Below are 14,394 nucleotides of genomic sequence, written 5' to 3'. Positions count from 1 at the left end.
CAGTCTCTCCAACACCATTTCCTGGCAAATATAAATTCCCTTCAGTTCAGGTCCTTCAGCCACTGTTACCTCTGGGAGATTGCTTGTGTCTTCCCCAGTGAACACAGCTCTGAAGTACCAATTCAACTCTTCTGCCATTTCTTTGTTCCCCGTAATATATTCCCCTGTTTCTGTCTTCAAGGGCCCAATTTTAGTCTTAACCATTTTTTTTCCTTTCACATTCCTAAAAAAGCTTTTACTATCCTCCTTTATATTTTTGGCCAGTTTACCTTCGTATCTCATTTTTTCTCTATGTATTTCCTTCTTAGTAATCCTCTGTTGTTCTTTAGAAGCTTCCCAGTCCTCCCTTTTCCCAGAGATTGAGGAGGTAGCTCCTAGTGGAACAGCCTGTTTCATGGACATCCTAAAGGTACCAGGCAAAAGTGAGGACTGCAGATGCTGGAAACCAGAGTTTAGATTAGAGTGGTGCTGGAAAAGCACAGCAGGTCAGGCAGCATCCGAGGAGCAGGAATATCGACATTTTGGGCAAAAGCCCTTCATCAGGATTTTCCTGCTCCTCGGATGATGCCTGACCTGCTGTGCTTTTCCAGCACCACTCTAATCCAAAATCCTGAAGGTACCTGCAAGAGAGAGAGGAAGAAGTCATCACAACCAGTGGTTAGAATTGGTATGCAATGACAACATGATTACTGTAATAGCTGTAGTGGAATGAAGAGTAGAAGTTACTCAGTTGGAGGAACATGGATATTTCAGTAACCATGCAGGAGCAATCCTGGAATTCTCCTGCAAGAGATAGAATTTACTCCTCATAGTGGGTGAGGAGCCCAATGTTGGATATACCTCCAACATTCCTGTCCATTACCACCTTTTATGAGCTGTCTTCTCCTGCAATGAGAGAAAGGGACGGATTAGTGCAGTGAAAGTGGGCTGCACAGCTGTTAATGTTAGTTCTGTTGGTTGAAACTTGGTGAGGTGTTATGAGTGAGTAGGCAGTGCAGAGGGCATGCAAAGTTGAGCTCCGGGAGGCTGAGGAAGAAATAAGATTGAGTGATGAAAGATGCTGCAGGCAATAATGAGAGAGGCAGAACATGAACCTTGATGGGAGTTGGGTGCATTGGCAAGGATATAGTGAGTACGTGGTAGCAGAGAGATAAGGTTGGCCCTTACCTTGGTGGAGTGGAGAAGGTCTTTGACCTACATTTTACACCTTCCAGCAGGGCAGCTCCAGAATGCTAATGCTTGTTCAGGTGCACAGCAGCCTTTTAAATGTGAAGGATGCTAGTCTTTCGGTAATATCCAGTGTGTGACAAGTTATTTCAGGAATGGCACATGATCAGATGGGTCTCAAATCAGGCATCAAGGCCACCACATTGACAGAGTATATAGTTAATGAGGTAAGTTTGGTAAAAGTGTGGTGAGAAATCTGGCTAGGCCTCTCAGTGGAAGCACACCAAAGAATGAGGTAAAAACAATGACTGCAGATGCTGGAAACCAGATACTGGAATAGAGTGGTGCTGGAAAAGCACAGCAGTTCATGCAGCATCTGAGAAGCAGGAAAATCGACGTTTCGGGCAAAAACCCTTCATCAGGAATACAGGCAGAGTGCCGGCGTTGGGTGGTGAGGGAGAGGCGGTGAAGGAGGCCCAGGACCTCCATGTCCTCGGCTGAGTGCGAGGCGGAGTTGAAATGTTGGGCCACAGGGCGGTGTGGTTGATTGGTGCAGGTGTCCCAGAGATGTTCCCTAAAGTGCTCTGCTAGGAGGCACACCAAAGAACTTCAATCCTATCATTCAAACCCTCCAACCCTGGCAATATCCTAATAAATGTTTTCCAAACCCTTCAAGTTTAACATCTTTCCGACAGCAATGAGACCAGAATTGAATGTTATATTCCAAAAATGCCTTAACCAATGTACTAAAAAGCCACAACATGACCTCCCAAATCCTATACAGAATGCACTGACCAATAAAGGCTAAGTGTACCAAATACCTTCTTCACTATCTTGTCTATCTGCGACTCTTCTTTAAAAAATACATGAAACTGCACTCCAAGGTCTCTTTGTTCAGCGAAATTCCCAAGGGCATTACCATTAAGTGTGTAAGTCCTGTCCTGATTTGCTCTACCAAAATGTAGCACCTCACATTTATCGCCTGAAACTCCTGAAAGAAGTAATGTAGAATTAAAAAATGTCTTGATATGAAGTATTTCATTTCCTGGAAAGAAGCTGCAAAACTGTTGAGGCTTTATTTATTAAGATAATTCCTATTAATATTAACTTCAGTTTATATCTTTTAGTAATGGTGGCACAAAGGTACAGTAAATTGGTCCCTGAGTTTGTCCATCCTATGACTTTACAATCTTATTCATTCATTTGATTGTAGATGCTGGGGACATGTGCTTTTCCAAAACAAAAAGGAAAGAAAATTGAAGGACAAGTTTATACTCTACATAGTTGCCAGTTGAGCAGCAATATTGTCAGAAGTCAATGAGTAGATTGCCTGTTAGGGCAGGAAAGATTTTTAAAATAAAAATATTGAAGATATGTCAAGCCGATAGTAAAATGGCCAGCAGCCACTGGATGATGCACATCAAGCATGGAGTGCATGATGCCATAGGTCTATTTAATGATGTATGTTTAGTATGCTAGAATATACTTGTGCGCCATGATGGGACTTAAGGCCTGTACACCCACTTCATTAAAACATTTAATGAAGTTAGAAGGTTGTCTATAATATATTTAGAAAATCTATAGTATACATTTTAAATTAGTATTGCATAAGAAGCACCTTTCCAATATATTGGCTGCTTGGTTCACAGTTTGCAACCAGCCATTTGTTTCCAGCTATTTGTGATTCTTCGAATGAATTTTGTTTGCAGCTATTTCTGTAATTTTTTGGTGTCCTCCTTTCCAATATTTGTGTACCTGCTGGATACTTTATAAAAAATTCTAGCTACAGACAAAAAACTGTGCAACCTCTGCTTCCATTCAATTACCAAGTTTTTGAAATGTTGACATTTACATTTAGGTGCATTCTACAGCCATTTAAGAGCTTCTCAGACATACTTTATCTCTTTGTTGTGTCAGCATCTCAAGTACTACACATACTACAGAACACTTAATTAACCGACCGAAACGAGCGGGGAGTATTTTGTTCGAATAACTGATTGTCCGGATAACTGATCTAATGGCCGCAGGGAGCGGGTGTGAGACCAGGCTGCACTTCCTCCAGTGAGAGCAGTTCCAGCTTCTCAAGTACAGAATTGTAGAATAATAGAATTCACCTGAGTTCCACTCTCTCACTCTGTCCACATACCTCTGCAATCGTTTCCCCTCATAACTGGAACCCATCAGCCTCCCCACCCCACCCCAATGCAGTTGTGTGAGCCTGTGTTCTCAGCTTGGTGTTGAGGCTGATTGGCCAGCTTGTAGGGAGAGTAGGAAAAAAAATTGCTGGACTGACATGTTTTGGTTTCCCGGTGGCCGGCGGTGTCGCATGTTCCTCTTGCTACAGGCACACCGTGTGACCGTGTCTCCGCCTTGACCCCAGATCTGGCTTCTCTTGCTCGGTAAATTCCGACAACGCCACCCGGGGCCTTGCTTCTCCGCGGTACATCTCTATGACTCTATAGCCCCTTTAATGTAGTAAAATAATGCAAGGCACAACACAAGAGAAGTTTAACATTGAGTCACTTGAGAAACTACTTGGTCAGAAAATAAAAGCATGATCAAGAAGATTGGTTTCAAAGAATCTTTTAAAGAAGGAGGGAAATGTATACGGGTGGAATGATTTAACATTTTTATGGGACCTTGAGATCTTGTTCAGATTATCCAAAAGTCAGATAATTGATGTTCAGATAACCAAGGTTGTTTTGTATTTTGCTAAGAGCCACAGCTTAATTCACAGGGTAGATCTCAAAGTACACAAAGTCATAATGTGAAACTGACCATAAGACAATAAGACATAGGAGTAGAAGTAAGGCCATTCGGCTCATCGAGTCCTCTCCGCCATTTAATCATGGCTGATGGGCATTTCAACGACACTTATCCACACACTCCCTGTAGCTCTTAATTCCTTGCGAGATCAAGAATTTATCAATCTCTGTCTTGAAGACATTTAATGTCCCGGCCTCCACTGTGCTCCGTGGTAATGAATTCCCCAGGCCCACCACTTTCTGCCTAAAGAAATGTCTCCTCATTTCTATTTTAAATTGACTCCCTTTTATTCTAAGGCTGTGCCCACGGGTCCTAGTCTCCCTACCAAACGGAAACAACTTCTCAGCGTCTACCCTTTCTAAACCATGCATTATCTTGTAAGTTTCTAGTAGATCTCCCCTTAACCTTCTAAACTCTAATGAATACAATCCCAGGATCCTCAGTCATTCATCATATGTTAGGTCTACCATTCCAGGGATCATCCGTGTGAATCTCTGCTAGACACGCTCCAGTGCCAGTATGTCCTCCCTGAGGTGTGAATTCCAAAATTGAGCACAATATTCTAAATGGGGCATAACTAGAGCTTTATAAAGTCTCAGAAGCACATCACTGCTTTTCTTATCCAACACTCTTGAGATAAATGACGACATTAATCACGGACTCAACCTGCAAGTTAGAGAATCCTGGACTAGCACTCCCAGATCCCTTTGTACTTTGGTTTATGAATTTTCTCACCGTTTAGAAAATAGTCCATGCCTGTATTCCAAAGTGCGAGACCTTGCATTTGCTCACGTTGAATTTCCATCAGCCATTTCATGGACCACTCTCCTAAACTGTCTAAATCTTTCTGCAGCCTCCCCACCTCCCCAGTACTACCTGCCTGTCCGCCTAACTTCGTATCATCGGCAAACTTCACCAGAGTGCCCCAGTCCCTTCATCCAGATCATTAATGTATGAAGTGAACAGCTGTGGCCCCACAACTGAACCCTACGGGAGACCACTTGTCGCTGGCGGCCATTCCAAGAAAGAACCTTTTATCCCAACTCTCTACCTTCTATCAGACAGCCAATCCTCAATCCATGCCAGTAGATCACCTCGAACACCATGGTCTCTCAACTTACTCAGCAGCCTCCCGTAAGGCACTTATCAAAGGCCTTTTGGAAGTCTCGATAGATAACATTCACCGGGTTTCCCTGGTCTAACCTACTTGTTACGTCTTCAAAGAATTCTAACAGGTTTGTCAGGCACGGCCTCCCCTTACTAAATCCATGATTAAAGCTTCCAATTAAACCTGTTGGACTATAACCTGATGTTGTGTGATTTGTAACTTAGTAAATCCATGCTGAGTTGTTCTAATTTGAACCTGCACTTCTAAGAACTTAGAAATCTCATTCTTAACGATGAATTCTAGAATTTTACCTACAACCGAGGTTAGGCTAATTGGCCTATAATTTTCCATCTTTTGTCTTGGTCCTTTCTTGAACAAGGAGGTTACAACAGCGATATTCCAAACATCTGGCACTTTCCCTGACTCCAGTGACTGTTGAAAGATCACAACCAACGCGTTATTTCCTCCGCCACCACCCTCAGAACTCTAGGATGTAGCCCATCGGGGCCAGGAGATTTATCAATTTTTAAACCTTTTAGCTTTTCTAGCATTTTCTCTTTTGTAATGGTTACCATACACAACTCTTCCCCCTGACTCTCCTTCATTGTTGGGATATTACTTCTGTCTTCCACTGTGAAGACTCATGCAAAGTTGTTCAGCTATTTTCTTATCTCCCAGCACTAGACTTGCTGCACCAATTTGGAGCAGCCCATTGTCTACTTTTGCCTCTTGTTTATTTCTTATGTATTGAAAGAAACTTTTACTATCATTTCTAATATTATTGGCTAGCCTACTTTCATATTTGATCCTCTCCTTCCTTATTTATCTCTTTGTTATCCTCTGTTTGCTTTTGTAGTCTTCCCAATCTTCTGATTTCCCGGTATTCGTGGCCACTTTGTAGGATATCTCTTTTTCTTTGATACTGACTCATATAATTAAATATTCATTACACTTGCTGCATAGTCATACCCTGCATGTTAAACCATCTGGTTTGTTGCACTCAGCCACAAAGTATCTATTATGAAGGTATTTCTGCTGTATACATTGCTTCCTTGCATTTCTTATAATTTTATTCATTATGAGTTATGAGATTGCAGCTGCACAATGTACATAAAGTTTAAATGGTTTATAGTCAAATCCACATTCATCCTTGACACATACAAGCATAAAACCTCTGTGCAGCTATAGTCAAAGTTTTTGTTTTAAAAATTTGTGCTAAGCTACTTCCTTGTGTCTATTGCCAATTCTACACGTACCAGTTAATGAACCTTGGTGTAATGATCTCACAAAATGTTGTCGAACTCCTGTCGGACATACAATATACGTGGTGCTTAAGGTGTAGGATAAATCACTGTGGGCTGTCAAGCCTTTCCAGATGTAGTCCCAGAAACTTCCGTCCCTGTTTCCCCAGCTCCCACAAATAGAGGAGTCTTCACAGTCAGATGATGGCTCCCAAAGGGATGCCAATTGTCCAACACCTTTTTAGAACTGAAGAAAAAAGTTTGAAATATCCAAAGGGAAGACTCATAAGAAAAAAAAGTGTTAATGTAACCCTGAAAATAAGAACCAAAATAGCTTGTTTTTTTTAGGGCAGGCACCCTTTCACTTTTCTCCCCTGCAATTAAACAAGTTGGTGGCAATCCAATAATCCAATTCACAGCTTCTACTAATACTATTCTAAACTTATTACTGAGAGTGATAAGAACAGGTTTTGCTCCAATTTATATTTCCTCACTTGCTGTCATCCATTTGTTGTCTCAAGCATAGCATTGCTGAGATCGGTAACTCACCATGTATAGGACTGCACATGCAAACCCATGTCCAAAAATTGTGCCAGCGTACAGCATTTTAAATTTAATGTTTTCAGCATTTTAAATTTAATGTTTTTAAAATGAATTCAACCTCCAATTATATAATTGAGAAAATAAGGCTTTTACCAGTAACAATTAGACTCAGTGAAAAGCAGAAAATATTTACAAACCCTGGTTACAAATGTTCCAAAACTATAAATTATTGACACATATTACTTTTGAAGTGTAAAATTCCTTACTAATTCCCATTCTTTAAAACGCCTCATCAGACTGGAGACTTGTAGAAGTTGTACCAAGCTTACTATCCGGCCAAAGTACAAGAATCTTAGAAATTTGGAGAAAGTGTAAGAAGTAAAAGTATAAATTCCAGAAATCTGAAAAACAAAATATTTAATATAGTTTAAGTTTTTTAAATACTATATGTTGTATGAAATTTCCATATTATAAATTCAGACACTATTGTTGCTGATCAATATTTCTATACAATGTAAGGACACAGAGAAGACTAATATATTGTACCAATATAAACAAAAATAAATTGTTGCAATATATTTGAACATTAGTTTCTGAAGAATAATTACTTTAACTTCCAAGAAAATTCTTTATTAAGTATTTCATTTTATACTGTTTGATAATACAAGACCATAAAGTCCAATGATACAGCTTAACAAAAAAACTTATACGCTGCACAAAATTGTATCAGATGTATCTAGGTAACAGCTTATTAATTTCAGTGAATTATAAACATTTTAAAATACCACTAATGTGGAAAACGTTTTGCTCCAAGTTTTATATTTGGCCGACCTTCTATAGGATTACTTAGGTTATGTCACTTTACCTGTCATAATTGGGAAGCTTATGAAACAGGGTTAACTTCAGAGTTATTAGATCACAATAACTGAAACCAGAATAAATCAGATTCTAAATTTATAATTATATGTTCCATGATTTTTACTGACAGTTTGAAAATTGAGTTCTATTACATTGCTTATTGTTCTATTAAATCAAAAACTGTGGTGTTGGAAAAGCACACCTGGTCAGGAAGCATTCAAGAAACAGGCAAGTCAATGTTTTGAGCATGAGCTCTTCATTAGGAATGTGAATGAGGCCCAAGGGGGCTGAAAGATAAATTGGAGGGGGTGGGGCTGTGGGGAAGGTGGCAGGAAATGTGATAGGTAATTGAAGGTGGGGGGGTGATGGTGATAGGTCGGAGTGGACAGGTGGGACCGTTCAAGAGAGTGGTGCCGAGTTGGAGGGTTGGATCTGAGAAAGGATGAGGGGAGGGGAAATGAGGAAACTGGTGAAATCAACATTGATCCCATGTGGTTGGAGGGTTCCAATGCGGAAGATGAGGTATTCTTCCTCCAGGCATCCGGTGGTTAGAATCTGATGGCGGAGGAGGCCTAGTCCTTGGCAGATTTGGAGGGAGAGTTGAAGAGTTCAGCCACAGGGTGGTAAGGTTGTGTAGTGCGCGTGTCCTAGAGACATTCTCTGAAATGTTCCACAAGTTGGTGTCCTGTCTCCCCAAAATAGAGGAGACCACATCGGGAGCAATGGACACAATAAATGACTGGTGTGAAGGTGCAGGAAAATCTCTGCTGGATGTGGAAGGATCCTTTGGGACCTTGGATGGAGGTGAAGGAGCTGCGTGTGCAAGTTTTACACCTCTTGCGGTGGTAAGGAAAGGTGCCAGGAGTGGAGGGTGGGTTGGTGGGGTGACATTGACCTAACAAGGGAGTTGCAAGGGAATGGTCTCTGCAGAATGCAGAGAGGGTTGGGGATGGAAGTATATCTCTGGTGCCGGGGTCTGGTTGTAGGTGTTCGAAATGGCGGAGGATGATGCATTGTATCCAGAGATTGACGGGGTGGAAAGTGAGGACCGGGAGTTCTGTCCTTGCTGCAATTGGAGGGGTGGGGTTCAAGGGCGGAGGTGCGCAAAGTGGAGGAAATGCGCTGGAGGGCATCATTAACCATATGGGAGGGGAGGGTATTTGAAGAATGAGGCCATCTGGATGTTCTATTGTGGAATTGGTCCTCCTGGGAGCAGATGCAGTGGAGGTGGAGGAATTGAGAGTAAGGGATAGCATTTTTACAGGATGTAGGTTGGAAGAGGTGTGATCCAGGTAGCTCTGGGAGTTGGTAGCTTGAAGTAGATGTCAGTGTTGAATCGGACGCCAGAAATGGAAATGGAGAGGTCCAGAAGGGAAGGAAGGTGTCTGAGATGGTCCAGGTGAATTTGAGGTCAGGGTGGAAGGTGTTTGTGAAGTTGATGAACTGTTCCACCACCTCGTGGGAGCACGGGTGGTGCTGATGCAGCCTTCGATGGAATGGAGGAAAAGATGGGGAATGGTGCCGATGTAGCTGCAGAAAATGGACTTTTCCTCATACCCTATTAAGAGGTAGGCAGAGCTAGGGCCCATGCAGGTGCCCATGGGTACCCTATTGGTCTGGAGGAAGTGGGATGATTGGAAGGAGAAATTGTTTAGGGTGAGGACCTGTTCAGCCAGTTGAATGAGTGTCGATGAACGGGTACTGTTTGGGTCCGCGGGAGAGGAAGAAATGGAGGGCTTGGAGGCCTTTGTCATGATGGATTTATGTGTCCAGGCCTGGATTTCCATGGTGAAGGGAAACCAAAAATCATGGAGGAGGCGGAGGGCGTGGGTGGTGAGTTGAATGTATGTGGGGAGATCCTGGACCAAGGGGAACATGACAGTGTCAAGGTATGTGGAGATAAATTCAGTAAGGCAAGAACAGGCGGAGACAACGGGTCGACAGTCCGATTTGTGAATTTTGGGTAAGAGGTAGAATTGGGTGGTGCTGGTCAAGAGGGCAGTAGGAGGATGTGTCTGTGAGTTGGTGCTGGGCTTCAACAGTGTACAGGTCAGCACGCCAAACTATCACTGCTCCCCCCTTGTCTGCTGGTTTGATGGTAAGGTGGAGTTTGAGCAGAGAGAGTGGGGGGCTGCGTGTTGTGAGGGTGAGAGGTTGGAGTGGGTGAGAGGGGTGGACAGGTTGAGGCGGTCAATATCACGGCAGCAGTTGGAAATGAAGAGATTGAGGGTGGGTAACAGACAAGCATGGGGTATCCAAGTGGATGGAGTGTGTTGGAGGTGGGAGAATGGGTCCTCGTAGGGTGGGTGGCAGTCCTGATGATAAGCACGGAGGCAGAGGCAGAAGAAGAAAAGGAAGATGTCACATGTGGTGAATTTTCCTACACCTCCACACACGTCATCTACTGCGTCTGTTGCTCCAGACGTGGTGTCCTCTACATTGGGGAGACAGGGTACCAACTTGTGGAACGTTTCAGAGAACATCTCTGGGGCACACGTACTAAACAACCCTACCACTCTGTGGCCAAACACTTCAACTCCCCCTCCCACTCCAGCCAGGACATGCAAGTCCTACACCTCCTCCGCTGCCAGATTCTAGCAACCTGACACTGGAGGATGAATGTTTCATCTTCCGCCTTGGGATCCTCCAACCACACGGGATCAATGTTGATTTCACTAGTTTCCTCATCTCCAATCCCACCACCTTACCCTAGATCAAACTCTCCAACTCTGCCCTCTTGAACTGTCCCACCTGTCCATCTTTTTTCTCACCTATCCACACCACCCTATCACCATCATCCTGCACCTTCGTCTAACTATCACATTCCCAGCTACTTTCCACTAGCCCTCCCCCCTCCCATTTATCCCTCAACCCCCTTGGGCCTCCCCCACATTCCTGATGGACAGCTTATGCTCAAATCACGACTCTCCTGCTCCTTGGATGCTGCCTAACGGCCTGTGTTTTTCCAGAACCACATGTTTTGACTCTGATCTCCAGCATCTGCAGTCTTCACTTGCTCCCTGTTATTCTATGAAGACAATAATATTAGAAGATCTGCTATGTCCCTCAAAATGAATCAGGTGATGTTACTTTAATCACAAGAAGGATGTTTAAGCTGTAAAGACTTTATCTTAATATTTTTCTGTATTTTTATGGATTGAAATGAGAAGAGGACTATTTTTAAAACTAAAGATTAGGAAGAGATTATTGTATTTTTAAAAGCAAGCTACCAGCAATTATTATAAGTGCTGTCTACCTGTTGTTTGTTCAAGCAGTGGGGGAGTTACTGCAGATGATCTAGAACCTGGAGTGTGTACAAAATTAGAATTGGCCAGCAACAAATAGCTGATTGGGCTGTAGAGTGATGACCAGATGTCAATACCTGCCAATAACTATGTGATTGCCTCACAAGTAGCTGAACAGATTGTGGATGTGAACAAGATTAGAGGGTGTCTACCTCCAGAAAGGAAGATGATATCTTTGCCCTGCCATAAAAATACACCAAAAGCCTGAAGAAAGTCAGACTTCTTTTCCCTCACCAGTTGTGGTTAACTGTAGCTTTTAACCAATAACTCAGAGACTTTTAAGTTGTAACCAGTCACTCTGTGCCTCATGCAAACAAGTGAAAGTACTTGAAGAAGAGTGAGATTGCAACACAGAAAATCCTGACAAATCAAAAAGATCTTTGTGAATCATCTGGACAGAAACCATTGAACTGACTTCCCAGTTTTTCCCTCCACTCATGACACCACTGTTATTTTGCCTGTATGTTTAATGTCCCATGTGTGTGTGTGTGTGTTGGGGGAGGGGGTAGTTTTCTAAGAAAGTTAGGGTTTTAACTAATAGAGTTATATGTCAACAGTTCATAGCAGTTTATCTGTAGCTGAAATCTACCTATTTCTGATAAATAGTGATTTATGTTAAATATAGAAACCTAGTCCATGCTTTCTATCAACCTGGATGTAAAAGACAGGTAATTTTGGAAATTTTTGCATATTTTAATAAATGTTTTAACTTTTGTGATGACTCCAAAAACAGTGGGGCTTGATTTCCAGTTCATACCCTAGTGGGGCATGACAAAGCCATGTATAAATTATCATCAGTAAATGAGCAAGACAAATGTTATTTTTATTGAATTTATTTTGGGAATTTACTATTAGAATTGAGTTTATTCCATGTTTTATTCTGTGAATGATACATTCCTTTGCCTTAATACTTCTAAATTACATTCTTTTCAAGTTAAAAGGGTAGAATCCATAGTAATATGGCAATTGGGGTATACTTTACATTCCGTCCCTCTCCACTCCTCCACCTCACTCTGCAAAATAGCATAGTTGCTGACAGCAGGGGCACAAGACAGAATGGGTGTCTAGTCCACTATTTTTTCACCAACTCCCAATCTCTGCTCCATAATACAATGGACAGGTACAGCATCAATAGTCTACTCACCCTTAGGCCATTAATGATCAGTAAAGGGCCTGCTTGTACCCCCAAAACAATAACACTTAAGGGGAAGTGAAAAGGAAGGAAGGTACCTCCTTTTCCAGGCATTAGGGGAGCAGTGGTGACCTGCTCTCACGGGGGACACCTCACACCAAAATATTATCTTCCTACTTTGTCACTCTGCCATGATTTACAGAACCCATCTTCTTCCCTAGGATCCCTGATCTCTGCCGCCCAAATACCTTGGACTCATCCTTTAGTCCAGCAAACATGTGTGACAGTGCTGCTCCTTTAACAAAGTTACATTGTCCTTGGCTTTTTCTTCAGAAAGGTCATAAATAGTGATTCCAAAAAGTTTAGGTTTAAAGGGTTTTAGGGCCATTTTAATTATATCTAACAGATACTGCCTCAGACAAAACGCTTTCAAGTTATTTTTAAAAATCACTTGTACGATGAAAGGGCAATGGTCAGTTCTCCCAACTCAGTTTTTCTCTGGTTTGGTTTGATTTGGTTTTAGCAGTGGCTGTTCACTGAAAGCAGTCAGTCAGTTGTGAAGCCATTGGACCCAAAGAAGCAGGTCCATACTGATCCTCCCACTCTCTGCCATCTCTCCTGTTTGATTTTACCTTTTTTGCCAAAGGTGTTTATAGGTATTGTTGCAGGAATTTGGAATTCATCATTAAGTTGAGATAATCTATTGGGTTTTTGGACTGGTTAAGTTATTCTGTATTCTGTTCTCTTTCATTTGTGTTTCATTTGGTAATCTTGCAAATGCATTCTGTTTGGTTTAAAATGATGAGGTCTGGCCAACTGTATCCTTCTTGAATATCCACAGTACACCTGCTTAAAACAACTAGCAAAGCTAGGGTCATGGCTACTTTTTTGAAATGCTTTGAGGAGGTCTGGCTTGGTCCAGAACACATGTTCCTTCTCCTCAGCATGACATGTTGTCACAACAGTTGCCACTACTGAGTTCTGCTGCTTTAGACTGCCAATAGTGTTGAGAGCAGTACTTCCTTTCCAAGTTGCAGAAATGTCACAGTTACCTTGCCATGGCTACCCACAGCATATTATTAGTGAGGCAGCCTTTTTTTAAAGTCGATCGCAACCTATTGGCAACATGCACCCTTAAATTTCAGCCCTCGGTGTTAGACAAAGGACAGTAGAATCTTTCCCCTAATGCAGGTTCAAGTTGACAGTTAGGAAGGCAAACGCAATGTCAGCATTCCTGAAGAGTGGCATACTATGAAATGATGTCACCATATAAAAGATATTTGAACAGACCATTAGAGTAAATTTGCAATACTTTCACTGCCTGGACCATACTGGAGGAGACCTTCAGCATTTAGCAGAATGCATGTCAAGATACTTGCAGGTATGCAACATGATGCACAACTGTGAAGATACATCTGTTGTCACCACTGCTACAGTGAGCAACTCAGAAGAAGGAAGGGAAGAAGGAACAAAGATACCTCTTTCTGCATGCAGGATTAATCTGACTGTTATATCAGTAAATGCAGCCCCAGTTCCCAATTCACCATCAACTCCTCCACCATATCTTCCCTCTGTAACTGATGAGCACAATGTCCATTTGGTCACAACGCAAAAGTAAAATCCAACATATGTTTCATTAGATTTTTAAAAAAATATATTTTTATTGAAAAAATAGATTTTTAATACAACAAATACAAAACAATTCAAAACAATACAAAAAAAACAAGAAATAAAAGTTTAAAAAATCCAACCCACCCTCATATACAAATGTAGAAAAATATATAGAAAATTATATAACAAAAAACCCCAACTAACTATTTAACTAAATAAATAATAACCAACAAACTAATAAATACATCTGTTGTCAACTCAGCCAAGTAAGACACTCATACGTTCACAGTTCCTCTTTCCTGAATTTGGACTTGCAAAATACAATTATTATGGTTATATAAAAGCCCTTATTAGTGTGGCAGATAAATCTGAGTCCAAGTATTCCAAAAAGGGCTGCCATGATTTATAAAAATTCTCAGTTTTGTGGTGTACCGTACTTGTGAGAAAATCTAAGGGAATATGTTCCATATAATCTTCTGCCAACCTGACAGGCTCGGAGGATTTTCGAATACCCAACCTAGCAAGATATTATTTCTTGAGCAGAAAGTGAGGATATTGAAAAGTATTTTCTTAGGCGCATCTGCAGGGAACAAACCAGGCAAGCCCAAAAGAAAAGCTTTACACCAAAATATCCTCTCCATTGTACCTGCCACAGCACTCCAG

General features: G+C 41.7%; 1 protein-coding gene across 1 annotated transcript in view; it reads right to left on the bottom strand.

Annotated features, from left to right (window-relative positions):
* LOC122555226 (potassium/sodium hyperpolarization-activated cyclic nucleotide-gated channel 1-like) overlaps positions 1-14,394 on the bottom strand; it is a 109,685-nt gene that overhangs the window by 68,484 nt on the left and 26,807 nt on the right. The window contains exon 4 of the mRNA XM_043701001.1: positions 7,092-7,226. Coding sequence (XP_043556936.1) covers positions 7,092-7,226 — 135 coding nt within the window. The remainder of the gene's footprint in view (positions 1-7,091; positions 7,227-14,394) is intronic.

Source organism: Chiloscyllium plagiosum, chromosome 12, assembly GCF_004010195.1.
Source record: "Chiloscyllium plagiosum isolate BGI_BamShark_2017 chromosome 12, ASM401019v2, whole genome shotgun sequence".
Classification (NCBI taxonomy): Eukaryota; Metazoa; Chordata; class Chondrichthyes; order Orectolobiformes; family Hemiscylliidae; genus Chiloscyllium; species Chiloscyllium plagiosum.
This window is presented reverse-complemented; position numbering and strand designations above follow the sequence as displayed.